The 18,699-nt window shown below is 39.6% G+C and overlaps 1 protein-coding gene across 3 annotated transcripts in view; it reads right to left on the reverse strand.

Annotated features, from left to right (window-relative positions):
- Window positions 1–18,699, reverse strand: part of ABHD12 (abhydrolase domain containing 12, lysophospholipase) — a 147,365-nt gene that overhangs the window by 24,456 nt on the left and 104,210 nt on the right. For all 3 annotated transcript variants that reach the window (XM_036750214.1, XM_036750215.1, XM_036750213.1), the window contains 2 exons: window positions 18,013–18,132; window positions 3,331–3,361 (listed from right to left, as the gene is read on the reverse strand). In XM_036750214.1, coding sequence (XP_036606109.1) covers window positions 3,331–3,361; window positions 18,013–18,132 — 151 coding nt within the window. The remainder of the gene's footprint in view (window positions 1–3,330; window positions 3,362–18,012; window positions 18,133–18,699) is intronic.

The raw sequence follows: 18,699 nt of genomic DNA on the forward strand, positions 1-18,699 counted from the left end.
CTACTTATTACTGAAAAAAAAAAAAAAAATCAAACAAAAAACGAAACCCCAGCTCCAACTAACTGAAACCTATTTATTAATGTTCCTACCCTCACAGCAAAGGGCAGCTAGGTGGCACAGTGATTAGAGCACTGGGCTTGGAATCAGAAAGACTCATCTTCATGAGTTCAAATCTGGCCTTAGACACTTCCTAGCTGTGTGACCCTGGGCAAGTCACCTAGCCCTGTTTGCCTTAGCTCCTCATCTGTAAAATGAGCTGGAGAAGTAAATGGCGAATCACTCCAGTAGCTTTGCTAAGGGTCACAAAGAGTTGGACACAACTGAAATGACTGAGTACCAACAAAATCCTTACCAAACAGGTTAGAATCTCTAGATAAGAGGACAAGCATAGTGTTACCATAAAGTTAAGACAACTGCATAGATGATTGTTACTGTCACTGGAGCACAACCTGATAAAAGGATATGGGAAATAATCCTATCATTGATACTTCTTGCTCTGTTCAATCTTGTTCTTCTGAGTGTGGAACTTGGAGTCACAGGACCTGAATTCAAATCAAAGCTCTGCCATTTATTACCTGTGTGACCTTGGTTGGGCAAGTCATTTAAATATTTCATCTATTAAAGGTTTTGTAGTTTTGTATCTGTAGTCTCTCTAAGTAATCTGAGCTGGGACATTTGACATCTTTTTCCTCTGCCTCCAATTTCTTCTTTTTACAAATGTTTGCTCTACATCACGAGCTCCCCTTAGGAAAGAATGAAGTCATTTCTGACTTATCAACATGTTACCTGGCAATGGAATTACTGAAAATAGGAGTATAATAAGGCAACTTTTAAATAAAGGGAATTTTATGCCTTCAGCAAACTATCCAAGCTTGCAGATTCTACTTTGTTGGCTGGATAATAAGTCACTTTTTGAAAAAAATAATCTGGATTTTATTGACTACTCTGGAGAAACTGAGGAAAGGGAATCTTCTGATCCACTTGGAGCAGCAGTTTTTAGACTGAGGTCTCAACCTTGGGATAGATTTTAGGCAATCAGCAAAGTTGGTTGCAGGAAAAAAAACCCTACATCTTTATTTCAATATAATGGGTTTCCTCTGTAATCACATACATTTTTTCCTGTGCATTTTAAAACATGATTTTGAAAAAGAATCCATAGGTTTCACCAAATTGCCAAAGCGCTCCATAACACAAAAAGGGTTAAAAAGCCTTCTATATAGAGAATAGTGCCCTATTTCATGTACTAGTTGAAACTCATTACTTGAAATTTTGTCTGAGAAGAAAGAGAGATCAGGCTCTATTCAACATGAACCCAGAAAATGTGGTTACCTATTTACAGTTACTCCCTGAATGCTTTATGTTATCAATAAGTCTTTAGAATATGATGTCAGATCTTTTAATCTAATCAGTACAGGGCATTGGCCCCCAACAGCTTCCACTCAAGCTCATCTATGTTTATTTAATAAGAGAATTATTTAATTGGGCCCAAAATGACAGAGAAGGAGTGAGACACAAAAGAGAAAAAAAAAACAGGTCTTAAACTGGTCAAGTTTAAAACTCTACACAGGGGACCTGCTTCATGGGCCAAGACTTTCAGAAATATATATATATATATATATATATAATTTTACAACCTATTTGGATAGTAGGGCTAGATGGACACACCTGGAAAGTATCATGCAATCTGCTGCTACTGAATAGAGTTGTGTTTGCTACTGTGTCAAATTATAAAACCACAGAAGCGGATACAGTCTGCATGGAAGTCTTGAGCAACTTTCCATCAAAGACCAACAAGGCATTACTAAAAAGGCCACTGGGATAAGCCAATAACTCCTACCTTCCCACCTAAATATATACAAAAGCCACAGAGACTAGACCTGCCTTCCTGTCTGATCTCACAGGGAGGCTACAGGGCTGTAGGTGGATTATAGGGAGAGGGAATGGAGTGCTTTTCTTTTAATGTGGACCACAAAAACCCACTTAAAAGCTTTTTAACCATCCCCTTTCTCCTCCTAAAGTAGTGGCAACTCCCAGAATTATAGTCCAACACTCAAGAAATGTACCTCTGAGAGCCCAGAGTACTGGCTGATCTGTTCATCTGGGGGAGAAAATTACCTTTGGCATATATTTAACTATTTCTGTCTTTCTGTTATCCTTTCCTGCTGGGAAAGGCATTGTGCTCTTTAAATACTTAGATGTCTTTTATTTGAGATATAAGGGAGGAAAGCACATCCCTAGCTATATGTCACTTTTGACCTGACAGCACTAAGAATGTCCTGAATTAGAAAGAGATTGAAAGAGAAAGACAGGAGCTTGGCCCTAGAAAAACGCACCAGCAGTGTGGTTCAGACCCAATTTCATAGAAGTCAGTTGTTTTAAGAGGAACACCGTGCTGATTCAACAGAGAGAGAACCCTCAGGAGGACTGAGGCAGAATGGGACTATTCCTTCCATGTAATATAACTTCATGAATACAGAACATTCATCACAATTTGAGATGGCTTTGGCAATTCACTTTAATTTTTTTTTCTCCCTCATTTTTTTTCCTTTCTTTTTTTTGGAGAGAATGAGTTTTTCAACTTCCCATCTGCTTTGGCAAATATTTAGAAAATGCCTTTCAGTAAAATTGTTGGAGTAAGTTTTATTGTATACCTCTCATACTGTTAGGCAGGGAACTTACGCATTTTGTTTTAAGTTTAGGTCAGCAGTAAAGCATACCTCTAATTCTTGCTATCATCATCATCATTAGTTTGGTCTGGACCTGTGCTTTCATCAAGATGGAGAAATCCAGGTGTGGAAGCTCCCTCCTGCGATACAACTTTTCTGTAACTTACATTTATAGAGAGCTGCCTTGATCACTATCTTGCCCATGGTCACATAACTGATAGATGTCAAAGGCAAAAATTGAAACACAGGTCTTCCTGACTCCAAGGCCAGCCCTAGATCCATTATGCCGGCTGCCTCTCATTACTACCACCACAAAAGTTTGGGTCAATGGCTTTGTTGGGAGTCTGTTCAGCATAACATTTTGAAAACACCAGGTCAAATAGCAGCACTTCATGTATCCTGCCAGTGTTTGACCCAGGCACGAGAAAAAACAATTCAGAATTCTGAAAAATGTCATTGCAGAAAGCTCCTGTGAAAAGGGTTTTTGTATGGGCAAAACAGACATTAGCTTGCTGGGGTAGCTTCCCAACACTCCCTTACTAAGAGCAGAGAAATTAGACAATAGCTATTCCCAGCATCGGCTAACTTTCAGAAATATCAGCAGATCCATCCTATTCCCTCCCGCCTCTTAAAATGAACAAATGGGAGAGAGAAAATATCTTACCTTGTACAGCGCCACTCGATGGTCTCCTCCTCTAGAGAAATTAACAAAGAGGGAAATAAGTGATACAGTACATTAGTATCATCTTCACAAAGAACTAGAGTACAATCACCAATTTGATACAATCTAATAAGCATTTATTAAGGACCAGTAGGTCCTTAATGTGCAATGCACCCTGCTAGGTGGTAGTCAAGATCTCTTGAGGGAAGCACTTTAACCATAACCTATAATTCAGTGGCACTATGACTTAAAGGGTCTATGGCAGGAAACTAAATCCATTCTTTTTTTTTCTTTTATTCTTTTCTTTTTTTTTTTTTGGAGGCAATTGGGGTTAAATGACTTGTTCGGGTCAACTAATAAGGCCAAATTTGAACTCAGGTCCTCCTGATCCCAGGGCCAGTGCTCTATCCACAATCCATTTTTCTTTCCAGTATATTCAACATATGCTTTAAAAGAAAAACTATGAAATTCATGGTTCCATAATTCAATCTTCCTTTTCTATTCTTCATACATTGATATGCTTTTGTCAAGTCCATAAACAAATGGAATTAAAGCCACGGAAGTCTTAAGAAGCCTTCAGTGAGCCTCTATGACCACAGAACCCCGATATAGGGTTCCCTTACCTTTTATATGGGACCCTTCCACACTGGAAGAGTTTGAAAGCACCTCAAAAGTAAGGTGGGGTGTCCTCAGGTGGTTCCGGTCAAAAAGCTTACAAAGGAGTAGTAACTCAAGAATGTTAGAAATCTCCCCTGGGCACTTCCAAAGCATGCTGTAGCTCAAGTTCAGTTTCTTGCCCTGCAAGTCCATGGAGCTGAAAGCTCCCTGCCAGGCAAGCAGGCCAGTTTACTGGTAAAGATCACATCTTCAAGCTCTCTAACCTATTTGGCCAAGTCTGAGTCAGCAGTACAATGTGAACAGTCACAATGCAGAATTAAAGATGCAAAGTTTTTAATCTAATAACTTGGGCAACTGCAAAGACTGAAAACATGCACAGGGCCCAAAGCTTCTCGAGTCTGTAAGGAATCATCCTGACAACTTCCCAAAAGGGCTTCAAAGTTGAGACAAGAGACCAGCAGGCCCATCCCTCATTCTCATATGCCACTTTGCACTTAACCTATCAGACAATGGCAGACTACTTTTTCAGACCATGAGAAAGCTTTTATGAAAATGGTGTTTTCAGCTCCCTTCAGATGCCTCGGGGACTAGATGGCACCTGCCCTCTTCAGTTAACTCCAGACTGGCTGGCTTGTTTAGGGGCACAGCAGCCGCATCCTACTGCTTTAGGAAACACCAGTTTCAGGAAAGAACGCATGCAAAAAAGTCATGAGATGGAGGGACTGAGAACAGCCTATATGGAAGCTTTAGAAACAGCCCCAAGGGACTGCAGTTTTTTAAAATAAATTCACTCAACCAAAAGGAGCAAACTAATAAAAAAAATAGTCTTTCTCAACCGCAATTAAAAAAAAAAAAGAATGCCAGGGAAGGGTAGGGTGGACATTTTTGTTTTTCTTCTTTGTTTTGTTCTTTAAAAAACTCCCACAAATATCATAGCTAAAGCATGTCTTTAAACAAGGAAGGGATCACAGAGGTCTAAGGACTAGGAAAACTATTTTTACAAAGTTCCATTTCAATCAACAACCATTTCATTTCCCACAGGTACTGTGCTAAATGATCCGAAACACTACCCTAAGGCTGATCTTAGAAAAAAGTCAATGAGAAAAACTCATGTGTAAGTGGCACTTAAAAGTTTGTAAGGGGCTTTATACACATCCCATTTGAACCTCACGATAAACCTCTGAGGGACATATTATGGATATTTTAATCCTACTTTTGGGGGTAGCTGGTGGCTCAGTAGATAGAGTGCTGGGCCAAGAATACTCATCTTCCCAAGTTCAAATCTGGCCTTAGACACTTACTAGCTGTATTACCCTGGACAAGTCACTTAATCCTGTTTGTCTCGGTTTCCTCATCTGTAAAATGAGCTGGAGAAGGAAATGGTAAACCACTCCAGCATTTTGCCAAGAAAACCCCAAATGGTGTCAAGAACAGTCAGCCATAACTAAAATGACTAAACAACAAAACTCCTACTTTATGAATGAAGAAACTGAGGCTGAGAAGGGCTTAGATGACTTGTCCCGGCATCATGCAGCTATCAAGTGATAGTGGTGAGACTGGAACCCAGGTGTTCTGGATTCTAAACACAATGTTCTATCCATCATACTACATAGCCCTTACTGAAGGCACAATAGCTGTCAGGAGAACATGTACTTTTTGTTTCCCTCAATTCTTTCTAGGGTTTTACAGGCTGAATTATGAACATAGGGTGTTTAGTCTAATGACCTTTTAGTTCTGTAATATGTTCTGGTCAGTCTTACTAAGGGGTACTAACTTGGAAGAGTGACTTGGAAGACTAACTTGGAAGACTGACTCCCAAACTTTCAAATCCTATTTCACAACGCTTCATCTCTTCTCCCTTCCACCTACAGAGAATGTCCCAAAAGTCCTAGTGTACTTTTGTGCTGTTAAAGCTATTCAAGTTTAACATTTCACTAAGATTTTGGGGACACTCTGTATTTGCCATCCTTTTCCTATGATAACACCTCCTTCAATATACATCTTTTTTTTTCAGATCATCTTATTTTTTTAAATTAAATTTTATTTTATTTTCAGGTCTAAAATCTCTTCCTCCCAAACCCTTCCCTTCCCTCCCCATCACCAGTGAGGAATAAGAACCTGTTACTAACATGTATAGTGAGACAATACGAATTCCTAAACTGGCCATGTCTAAAAATATAGGCATATTTTTTCAAATTGCAGTCTGAGTTCTTTACCATGCATTTGGTCATTGCATTGATCAGAATTTCCAAGTCTTTCAAAGTCATCTCTACAGTATTATTGGCAGTTGTGTATAAATTGTTCTGGATCTGCTCACTTTACTTTGTATCGGTTCATACAAGTCTTCCAAATTTTCTCTGAAATCATCTCCTCCATTATTTCTTAGAGCATAACAGAATTCTATCAATCTGAATACCACAAATCATTTAGCCGTTCCCCAATTGATAGGTGCCCCCTCAGTATCCAATTCTTTGCCACCACAAAAAAGAGCTGCTATAAACATTTCTGCATTACATCAGTTATTTTTGGTTATAATTTTCCTTCTGTTTTGACTCTCTCTTTCCGTGCCTCTATCAGTAAGAATCACCGTTGGTAAACATGGATAGCATCTATACTTTAGCCTGGTGGATCACTGGAATTGTACATGAAACAATCAAATATCATTCACTAACATATCCTCTAAATCACCCTCCACCCAGGTCCACATCCCCACGAACTCTTCACTCTCATACAAAGATTCCAACATTCTTCTGGCTCAATTTCCTTCATCATTCCCAAGTTCCTGAAGCTCAAACAAGGCCTGTTTTCAGGATGTGAAAGCACTGTGATAGCTTTTGCTACTCTGAGATCCCTAGAGTTTTCTAGGCCTCCCCAGTCCAGTACATGACAGGAATAGCTACAACCTTATCAACAAAGAGAAGACAAAATATAGACTGCTCTTCTGAGAGCCAGGAGTAAGCATCACTGAAGGAAATCATAGCATTTCAGTTATGCAGAACCTCAGAAGCCATGAAGTACAAACCATAGTTAGTTAAGAATTTCTTTCTCAACATATCTAATGTTTATTTCCTTCCCTTCTGTAAGACCCAAGTCCTTTTGACTCCAAAATTCAGTGTGCAAAAAGGTCTTATTTCCATGAACAATGCATACAGAACACTTCTCTCCTCATTCTTGACTCTGTCTTGCTCCCCTGCTCTTCCTTCCTTTCAAATTCAACCTCTAGTTGAGGGATTAACACCTACATTAACAGGTGTTATTACAGTAGGCACCCCAGGCACACAGAAATAGAGTAGCAATGGAAAAGCTGTGGATGACAAGCAGAAAAGCTGGCATACAGATACAAGAAATCTTCCCATATCCCTGCTTTTATGCCTTGTGGTTATGGAGGCAAAGTGATCCTATTTGAATAATGTGTTGCAAGTCATGCTGATTATTAGCAAGAAGATGTCCAAGTCCAACCACACAGATGAATCTCACCATGGGAAAGCAAAGCCAGAGCTGCCTTGGGAAACAAAGGGCAACCAATACCGTTCAGCAAAGAGCAAACACTCCAGCATTTGTATGGCTGACTGAAGAGGACGTGAGCCAAGCACCCTGTCTGTATATGGCAAAGTCCCCTGTGAAGGAAGAGACCTTATATGACCTGATGCAGAAGCAGAGAAATCAATATTATCAAAATGACCAATTTCAAGGACTTTTTCTATAAATTAATGAAGAATGAAATGAGCAGGACCAGGAGAAGAATTTATATAATAACAACACTGTAAAAACAAAATTAACTTTGAAAGATGTAAGAACAATGATCAATACAATGACCATTCAGGATTCCCAAGGACCAATGATTACACATGCTTTATATGCATTTAAAAAGAAGTGATTAATTTAAGGGTGCAGAGCAAGACATATATCCCTGTATACAGAGAGATGAGGGAGGGGAAAGGGGGTTTGTTCTGCTTAACTATGAATATTTACTGCAAATTTTTTTTGTTTTTAACTTTATTTTTCAGTGGGGATGGGGTAGTGAGAAAATAGTTTTCTGTTCATTTTTTTTAAATGGGGGAGGGGAGCTACAGATGTGAAATGTAAGCAGTTTCAGATGAGGTGGCTATATTATTAGTTTTACTTAACTATTTTACTTTGTTACAAGGGATCTCTCAGAAAGTAAAAGTAATCTCTAAAAGTTTGTAGTGTAAAAGCAAAATGTATCAATTAAATGAATTTTTTAAAGCTCTCCCTACTCTGAGAGTTTACATCCTTTTCTTCAACACCAGCTAGGTGGCAAAACCGCTAGAGCACTGAACAGGAATTCAGGAAGACCTAAGCTCAAATCCAGCCTTAGACACTTAATAGTTGTGTGACCCCAGGCCAAGTAAATTCATCTCTCCTTAGCTCTAGTTTTCTTATTTGTAAAATGAAGATAATAATAGCCCCTGCCTCCTAGGGTTCTTGTTAGGATAAAGTGTGATGATATTTGTAAAGCACTTTGTAAACCATAAAATAACACATAAATGCTCACTGTTGCTATTACTACGGCATCACTTCAGCCAGGAAAATAGGAATACTACTGTACTCCCGGCCCCTGGCCCATGCTTGGTCTCTGGCGCTGCTCTCGTCTCCCTCACCATCTTCGTCCACGTTTGGGCAAACTCACAACCCACTTAGTTTAACTGATATGAGGATAGAAGCTTTTCAAAAGGTAATTTTCCTAAGAAACCAAGGGGAAAACCAAAAGAATCACCAAAAGAAACATAAAGAACACTGAAAACCAATGATGATTCTAGAGAACTAAGGAGCATGATCCTCTCTCTCTCTCTTTTTTAGAGAGGTGGTGGAACACAGGAGCAACATGAAGCATACTTGGGCAGATATAGCTAATGTGTTAATTTGTCTTGCTTAGGAATAATTGTCACTTCCCCTCTTCCAGCCTAAGTTTCTTTATCTATACAATGAGCCTGAGGTAGCTAAGTGTCACAGTGGATGGAGCACTGGGTTTGGAATCAAAAGACTCATCTTCATGAGTTGAAATATGGCCTCAGACACTTCACTAGCTGTGTGGCGCTGGACAAGTCACTTCACCCTGTTTGCCTCAGTTTCCTCATCTGTAAAATGAGATGGAGAAGGAAATGGCAAAACGCTCCCGTATCTTTGCCAAGAAAATCCCAAATGGGGCCATGAAGAGTTGGACACGACTGAAAAACGACTGGACAACAACAGTTCACCTTAGACTAGATCGATCATCGCTTAAGGTCACTTCTAGTTCTAGATCTAGGATAAAAGGATCAAATACCAACAGCAGCCAACAGTACCCCCTCACATTTCTACAGAGCTTCAAGGTTTATACAGTATACTTGTCACAACAACCCAGTGGGATAAGGTAATGCAAGTATTATTGTCTCTCTTTTTTCACCTCCTTAATGCATAAACTCTAGCTGTTCTCTGTCACCTCCTGAAGCAAATGCAAAATGTTTGGCATTCTAGGCCTAGTCCCCCTCTACCTTTCCAGTCTTCTTACATGCTACTCCCCAAAACACAGTCTGATCCACTGACTTTGGCCATGAACAAAATACTCCATCTCTCAATTCCAGGTATTTTCTTTGCCTCCCATGCCTGGAACCCTCTCTCTCTCTTCATCTTTGCCTCCTGGTTTCGCTGGCTTCCTTCAAGTCCAGCTAAAATTCCATCTTCTACAGAAAACCCTCCCCAACAATTCTTAATTCTAGTGACTTCCCTCTTTTAATTATTTCCTGTTTATCCTGTCTATAACTTGTTTGTATATATCCATTTGCTTGTTGCCTCCCCATTAGATTGTTAGCTCCTGGATGGTATAGATTGTCTTTTGCTTCTTTTCATACCCTCATGCTGAGATTTCACAGTGTGTGGCATATAGTAAGTGCTTAATAAATGTTTACTAAATGATTCAGTTTTACAAAGCGGAGAAATCAATTCAGAGGTTTATAGGTCACAGAACTTAAAACTAGAAGAAATTATTTAGTCTAACTTCACTTTCAGAGATGAAGAAATTGACACTCAGAAAAGTTACAGGCCACAGAAATTAAAACAGGAAGAGAATCAAGGAGCCATTTAGCCCAACTCTCATCACTGATGATGAAACATGGGCCCAGAATACTAAAATAACCTGTCCCAGATAACAAGTAGCAGAGCTGAGATTTGAACCCAAGTTTGTTGCTGAACTCTAAATCTTGTACGAGCTTAGCACACCCACAGGCATCTTACACTAAGATAATGCAAATCATCAGAGACTAGCTAATATATACAGGTTACCTACATTTAACTCTACCTGAGGAACCCTCTGCCCTTTTCATTACTTGTTCAAAGCCAGCCTCTGGCCCCATTTTGACAAGGAGCCACCTGGCCTCTTTGGTAGGTAGGCACACCACCATTCCTGTCTTCATTATATCCGATTTTGTAATAGCTAGCAGAGGATGGCCACATCTTCCAGGTTTGATCTCTTAGTACCCCGTTGGGCCTCTCACTGAGCTTTTCTGTTTGGGATGCTCTTTGTTCTTAGCTCATTTTCAAACAGAGATGAACCCAAGGAAAAGTAATGTGTCTTTTCTGCCTTAAATGACCTAATTCTGCCTGAGTCCCCAGGTTCCTTTTACAAGTTCACTAAGGTGCCCCTATGAAGCGAATGCTCCTACCATCCTCTCTCTACAATCTTTCAAGAGAAAAACTAAGCTTCACCTAAGGAATGACAGAATTTCCACTAGGAATGGGTAGAGGGTTGGTAAGTGTGTTTTACATGACTGAAAACTCAAGACTAATTTACTCAAAGAAGGACAGTGAAGCTGCTTATGCAATGAAAGAAAGAAATAAAGTAGACTCTTATAAAGTTCCCATAGGATGAGAAGATTATTAAGAGAGACAGAACAGCTATCAACCAGCATACTGTTCACACTTTCAGGAAAGACTCTAGCAGGAGTAGGAATGATGTTGTTGGTTCGAGGTAAAGGGCAATAAGAAGAAAGCTAGATTCCTGAAGAGGAAAATAGTATAAAGTTGCAAACTTATAATTGATATATAAATGATTTTTAAAAGATTATTATTAGGGCCCAGTCAGACTCTTCACTTTATAAAGATTTATCATAGGATCTTTTTTTTAATTAAATTTTTTATTTTTAGTTGACAACACTCAGTCCTACATGTTCTTGAGTTTCAAATTTTCTTCCCTTCCCTCCCCTCCCCTCCCCAAGACAGCACGTAGTCTGATATAGATTCTACATAAACCTTCTCATTAAACTAGTCAAGTTGCAAAGAAGAATTATGACCAATGGAATGAATCACGAGAGAGAAGAAACAAAACCAAAAAAGAAGAGAAAAAAAAAAGAGAGTGAATAATTTGCCTCAATCTGCATTCAGACTCCATAGTTCTTTCTCTGGGCATAGATAGCTTTTTCCATCATGAGTCCTTTGGAGCTGTCTTTGAACCCTGTATTACTGAGAAGAGCCAAGTCTATCAAAGTTAGTCATCACAGAATCAATACATCCGTGGTTGTGTACAATGTTCTCCTGGTTCTGCTCCTCTCACTCAGAATCATATCATGTAGGTCTTTCCAGGTTATTATGAAGTCTGTATCTTCCCCATTTCTTATAGCACAACAGTATTCCATTACATTCATATACCACAACTTGCTCAGCCATTCCCCAATTGATGGGCATCCCCTTGATTTCCAATTCTTTGCTACCACAAAAAGAGCTGCTATAACTATTTTTGTACATACAGGTCCCTTTCCCACTTGTGTGATCTCTTTGGGATATAGCCCTAGGAGTGGTATTGCTGGGTCAAAGGGTATGCACATTTTTATAGCCCTTTGGGCATAGTTCCAAATTGTTCTCCCAAATGGCTGGATCTGTTCACAACTCCACCAACAATGTATTAATGTTCCAGTTTTCCCACATCTTCTCTAGCATTTATCATTTTCCTGTTTTGTCATGTTAGCCAATCTGACAGGAGATGTGGTACCTAAGAGTTGTTTTGATTTGCATTTCTCTAATCGACAGTGATTTAGAGCATTTTTTCATATGCCTATAGGTATCTTTAATTTTTTCCTCCATAGGATCTTTCAAAGTAGAAAAATAAAATCAATAAATGTTTAGTAAGCACCTACTATGTGTCTGGCTCTGTGCTTAGGGCTGGTGACATAAAGAAAGGCAAAAGGAGTTCACAATCTAATGGGGAGACAACATGCAAACAACTATATACAAATAAGCTATATACAAGATAAGTTGGAAATAACAGAGAAAAGACACTAGAATTAAGGGGTATCAAGTAAGGATACTGTTAATTATACGTAACTTTTCAAAAAACGTATCTGTCACATAAAATAAGTACAAATGTTTGTAACATTCAACTTCTTAGGGCATATCATTATGAGGGCACTAAAAAAATGAAAGTGAACATTGGGATTTCTAAACTCATCCTTTTTCGTTCCACTGCAGTGATACCTCCAGTTTGGAGGCAGCACGGTATAGTGGAAAGATTGCTGGATAGACTGGAAGCAGCCTATCTGGGCCACCTATCAGCTGTTTGACCTTGGGTAAGTCAAAGTCACTTAACCTCTTTTGAGACTCAGTTTCCTCACCTATAAAAAAGCACCAACCTTAGAAGGTTGCTGAGAGGATCGAATGTACATAAAGCACTCTGGAAACCTTAAAGTGCTATATAAAAAGCAGACATTATTATTTCATATGGTGGTTTCCTTTTTATAAAAGTCATATAAGGATTGGAATCATGCCACTTACGTTCTTAGTAACAGGATCATAGATTTAGACATGAAAGGAACCCTTAGAGGCCATCAAGACCAACCCTCTCATTTTACAGAGGAAGAAAATGAGGAACAGAGAAGTTTAGTGACTTGTCCAAGTATGAGCCAAACTTAAACAAGTCATAACCTCTCTGAGAGCCAGTTTCCCCATCCATTGAAATAGGGCTGATGATAATAACACTTTTACCCCACCTTATTTTGCTATAGTGAAGTTCAAATGTAGCTTTTTTTTTGAGGCAATCAGGGTTAGGGGACTTGCCTAGGGTCACACAGCTAGTATGTGTCTGAGGCCACACTGGAACTGAGGTCCTCCTGACTCCAGAGCTGGTGCTCCATCCCCTGTGTCATCTAACTGCCCCTAGGCTCAAATATAGTGAGGCAGCTAGATGGCACAATGGATAAAATGCTAGCCCTGGAGTCAAGAAGAATTGAGTTCAAATATGGCCTCAGACATTTACTAGCTATGTGACCCATAACCCCAGGCATCTTTATTAGCCATCCCTTTCCCTGCCTAATGACTTCCCTGGCTTCCTTTAAGTCTCAAGTAAAATTCCATCTTTTACAAGAAGTGTTTCCCAAGCCCTCTTATAAGCTGTGTGACCCTTAACCTCTATCTTCCTTCATTTGTTCATCTATAAAATGTGCATAATAAATAATAGCAACTACCTGTCTAGATTGTTGTGATGTCTGCAAAGCTTTGCAAGCCTAAACATTCTAGGTATTATTATTGTTGTCGTTCTTATTAATAACATGTGAAAATACTTTGTAAACTCTAAAGCACCGCAGTATGATGTCTTTTGTCATAATCAAACTCTCAGTACCTACTGTATGCAAAGTAGAGCATATATTCCCTTCCCCACAGGATACTGAGAGGTCAGCCATGCTACATACAGTTGATAATCAACCAAGAATTTACTCAATACTGACTGTGCTACAGGGTACTTTAGCAGACACAATGGGCACACAAAAATATAAAACCAGGTCTCTGCCATCAAAGAACTTATTAAATAATCTGCTTATTGAGGCAACAGGACACAGGGAAAGTTAAAACAACGCAAGATTGTATAATAACAATTAATTCAAGACAACACAAGAAGAGATGCCCCAAAGTGATACATAATCAATTTGCAAAAAAATAGTAAAGTGTGGTAGGGCTTGGTGTGAAGAATGGCTAGGGTTTGAGTGAGAGGGTGAGGGCATTCCAAACAGATGGAACTGCATGTGAACATGTACAAACATAGGGAAGCATAAGGCCCGTTTGAGAGATAGTGATTTAGGATAGCTATAGAGGTTTTGTGTAGAACACTAGAGCATAAGGGTAGAAAAGCAAGCTGGGGCTAATTTTGGAGAGTCTCAAATAGCAGGCAGAGGGGTATGGATTTTGTCCTATGAGGAAAGGGAGGCTTTGAAGGGTTCTGAGCAGCAGCTCCTGAGACCAAAGGATGGCTAAGAGGATTAGTTTTATGGCCAATGTGTTGATTTGTTGTACTTAGTTGTACTTCTTTGACATAAGCTAGGATCCAGGGAGAAAAAAAGGCATCAATAAAGATGTCTTTAAAAAAAATATGGCACTGTGTGGGACAGTGGCCCAGCATTACATGACAGCCACCTTGAAAGAAAAAAAAAATCAATATCTTGCTTGGTTTATTAGAGAGGAATGGGGACAAGGGAAAGTCAATTATACCAATGTCTCAGCCTAGGTAATTGAGAATAATATGGTACCATTCAAAGAAATATGACAGGAGGTGAAGCTAAAACTGAGAAGAGAGAGGGGAGATAATGAGTCTGGTTTTTAGCCACATTGAATCCCCTCTGATTGGAGGACTGGAGGGAGGAGCAACAAACTCCTCCCAAAGCCTTCCTTTATAGAATGCTCAGAACTTTTTCAGGTAACTCTCCATTTCTAACCAGCAGTTCTGCTTGGATTCGACTCCTTGGAGCTTCATATCCCTTTTGGCCTTTCCGCCTCTTTTCAGCTTTTTTTCAGGGGGGGGGGGAGGGATCTGGGGGGAGGTTTCCTTCTCCCCTTAGACTATAGCTCCTTGAGGAAAGGGACTCTTTCTTTTTTCATTATTTGTGTCCCCAGAGCATAGCACAGCATCTGGCACACAGTAGGCATTTAATAAATATTTATAATATTCTACTATATGAAAAAGGACATGACAGTAGAGGCAGTTAATAGGCAAACGGAAATGTAGGACTGGAGATACAGATTTGGGAGTCATTTAAAACCCAAGGTTAGGGGCAGGTATGAGCACCAGCCCTGGAGTCAGGAGGACCTGAGTTCAAATCTGGCCTCAGACACTTACTAGCTGTGTGACCCTGAGCAAGTCACTTAACCCATATTGCCTTCCCAAAGAAAATAAAATAAATAAATAAAGGTATTCATTGAATCCCTGGAAGTACATCTGATTATCAAAGAAGTTGAATAAATTAAGGACTGAGAAAAGGTTTCTGGATTTATTGTGATTAGGGCACTTGTAACCTTCAATACAATAGGGAAGTAAAAGCTAAGTGTGCAGGGAGTAAGTGGCTAGTGAGGAAAGGAAGCATTGATCAGTTGTATGAGAAATCAGATGGTGAAATGAATGAAACAGGCTGGAAGTAGGAGGGAGAGACAGTTTAAGATGGTGGAGAGGCACACATATCTACTTATAGAAGGGAAAGGAACAAGACAGGAATCACAATATGAAGTAGGAAACAGAGAAGAGAGGGTCAGGGGGAGCAAAAGGGGAAAGAGGGAAATAGGAAAAAGTCCTAAGAATGAGACAATGAGACCACTTGTAACAGAAACCAAGCTCTTCTGTCTTTCCTTTCCCCTTTAGGCTGAGTTAGGGAGTGTGTTGGTAAGCAAAACGGGCTCCTTAGCACTTAGTTCAACCAAGTGCCCTTGAATAGTTTGGCTTTTGTTCCCTTTGGGTAATTTAGTGTATTTCATTGAATCTTACTAGGTGCTAAGCCCCAGGCCCAAACCCCTATTAGGTGTAAAACCTTAGTGGGTGTGGATTGGCAACTAAGGTGGGGGCCCAAGGTGGGGCTAACTCCAGGGAGGGCCTAGTTTACATGTCTAGGACAGCAGAGGCTTTTAGACCAGGTGGGTTTAAGTCACCTCTTTGTGACAATTCTAGGTCACGTGGGTGAGTCGCATGTGTGACTCACCCCTGACACTGAAAAAGATATAAAACCAGGGGTTGGCCTTCTCTTCCTCGGAGTTCATTCCCAAAGCAGTGGTGGCGCTCTTGACTCTGGGCCAGCCCTTGTTCTGAGCTCCCGGGCTGAACCTAGATGTTGGTAACTATGAATCTGTATTGGGTCTGTCTGCTGATGTTTGTACTTTGTTTGTAATTTGCTCTGAAGTTCAGGGTGCTGGCTTTTTCCCCTGAACTAAGTGAATGATATTTGTGTGCTGAATTAAAGTAAGCTTGTGAACCCCTTCACCTTGCTTTCCTTAGTTAAGCAGATCAAAAGAACCTGTGCTGTTGGCAGCTTTCTGGGTGCTGGCTGTGGGTGGATCTTACACCCCCACAGAAGCTGCTAGCCAGATTGTTGAAACAGGGAGCAGGAAGAAAAAAATTAATAAAACCACTATCTCATCTTCATAAACCTCAGACTTTTCTCTCAGGATTGAATCAATCACCTTTACTATACAATTATCAACATGATCTACTCTGTGTTTTCTATATGTACCTAATTATGTCCATGTTGGCTCTCACATTAGAAAGAAATCTCCTTGAGGACAGGGACTATTTTTGCTTTTCCTTTGTATCCCCAGTGGCTAGCATAGTTCCTGTCTCATAGAAAGTGCTTAATAAACACATGCTGATTGACTATAAAACTTAAGTTTGTCTGTAGTAAACTGTGCATCTCCTTGAACACAGAGAAAGAAGATGCAGCAAAAACTATTTTTAACTATGCATTCCCTCAAAAAGAGGAAGAGCAACCCACTGCCCTTGTCCTGCTGAAAGAGGAAAGCAAATTGGGAAGTGCATTCATGATTCAAAGGGCAACATTCCATTTTCGTGGCTTAACACCCTGTTCTCATGTGTCACAAGGGGTGCATGTTTTCTACAATTCTTTCTGAAATGCCAAATTCTATAGGCATCCAACGATAAGACACCTACTGTGCCCCATTTCACTCCTACAGAAAAGCCCCTTACAATTGTTCTTTGATGCTTTTTCTTCTCCTTCTCAGTCTCCCTCCCCATGCCTAACTGGCTTCATATTGTGCAACACCACACACAGTGTTCTCAAGTGCCAGAGTCATTTATAACTACTCATTTCCATGCTTATCCCATAATTTGTTTCTTGTGAAAAAACTGACCTACAGTAGTAGTGTTGAAGTTAATCCAGATAATATTTAAAGTAATCATAGATTCACACCATTGTATAAAAGACTTTATCTAAAAAAAAAAAAAGACAGACGCAGGCCATTTATATTACACAGGGTTATAGAATTCAGCTTCATTTTGTTTAAAAGAAAGAATTCAGCTGAAATCGGATCAAATTATCATAGATTTTGGCCTGGTCGTTTGGTCCATTCCCCCCTTATTTACAGATAAGAAAACTGAGGCCCAGGGAGGACAAGTGACTTTTCCCAAAGTCATGTAGGTGGTCAGTGGTAGCACTGGCGTGCAAACCCGGATCGGCTGATTCTAAATCCTGAATCCTTTCCATTTCCATTTCCAGGGTTGTTATGAGGATTAAATGAGATAATATTCACAAAGTGCTTAGCACAATACCTGGCACATAGTAAGAACCTAATGAATAGTTGTTTCTTTCTTCTTTTTTCCACGACATCACACAGTTCCCTTAAGGACATGCACATGAAGATAAGTGTTCAAAGCCAATTTTGACATTCCAATTCTAATTAATATACAATGTGCACTTTCTATACTGCTTTTCAACGTGCATTTCAACTGCTCATCTTGTAAACAAATGCAAAATCTGAGTAGACCGCTAAATCCCTCTTTCTTTATGTATTTTCTAACCATCATTTTCCCTGCATTTGCATTTTTCTTTCATTTCCCTTCCCAGCCACCTCCTCAACACTGGATTGAAGCACAAAATTACTTCAGGTATTTCTTTTAATTATCTCATCATCTTTCCTGAAACCTCTGTGGAGGTGGCCTTAACTCCCTCCCCCTTTTAATAAGCGGGGCTTAAGGCAAAAGAAACTCTCATCGGAACCAACCATGTCCACTACATCAATTTAAGCCATCAACCAAAAAAAGTGTCAGTTTATAACTGATGTATGTTTATAACTGATTCGTTTCATCCTTACCTAGTGCCTGCATTTCCATGTAAATAAAGAATGATAGGATGGTTAGAAGCCAAGGTATCCTCATACCACACTTGGTCTTTTCCTTGAGCATTCTTCCATAAGACTGTAGGGACTGTGTGCCTGAAAATATGACCAGAGACAAAAAGCAATGATTGCATATTCCTTTTTCCCTTTAAAATTAAAACTTCATTTGGTATCACAGAATTAATTTAAAGCTCAAATGCCATAAAGGATGCAATAAACGCAGTGCAACTATGCAAAAAAAAATTGGACTGTCTAGGGGAAAAGCCAATCTGAATTAGTAAGAAAAGCTCCTCTAACTCAGTTTTAATCTAAGCACTCCCTTCCTTACTTACCAACATGATTTATGAACATTCTGAATATATGAATGACCGGTCTGTGCTATATACGGGATAGATTCCCTCCAGAGACAATGCTAAGTGTTTGCCAATCTACTAGGTTCCTTTCTTGTTGGGAACCATGCATCCAGATGGGGTTTCCAACTGGTGTTCTACTTAATTCACTCATATTACAATAAAGAAGAGGGCTGTGATGACCTATAATGTCAAGGCCTTTTTAAAAGTTTAAATGATGCCTTAAAAAAACAAACAAAAAAAAACCCCACCATTTCTCTTTTCAAACTGAGTCTCTCCATCTTACCCAAGCTAGAAGATTAGCATCCACCAA

This window comes from Trichosurus vulpecula, chromosome 3 (assembly GCF_011100635.1).
Source record: "Trichosurus vulpecula isolate mTriVul1 chromosome 3, mTriVul1.pri, whole genome shotgun sequence".
NCBI lineage: Eukaryota > Metazoa > Chordata > Mammalia > Diprotodontia > Phalangeridae > Trichosurus > Trichosurus vulpecula.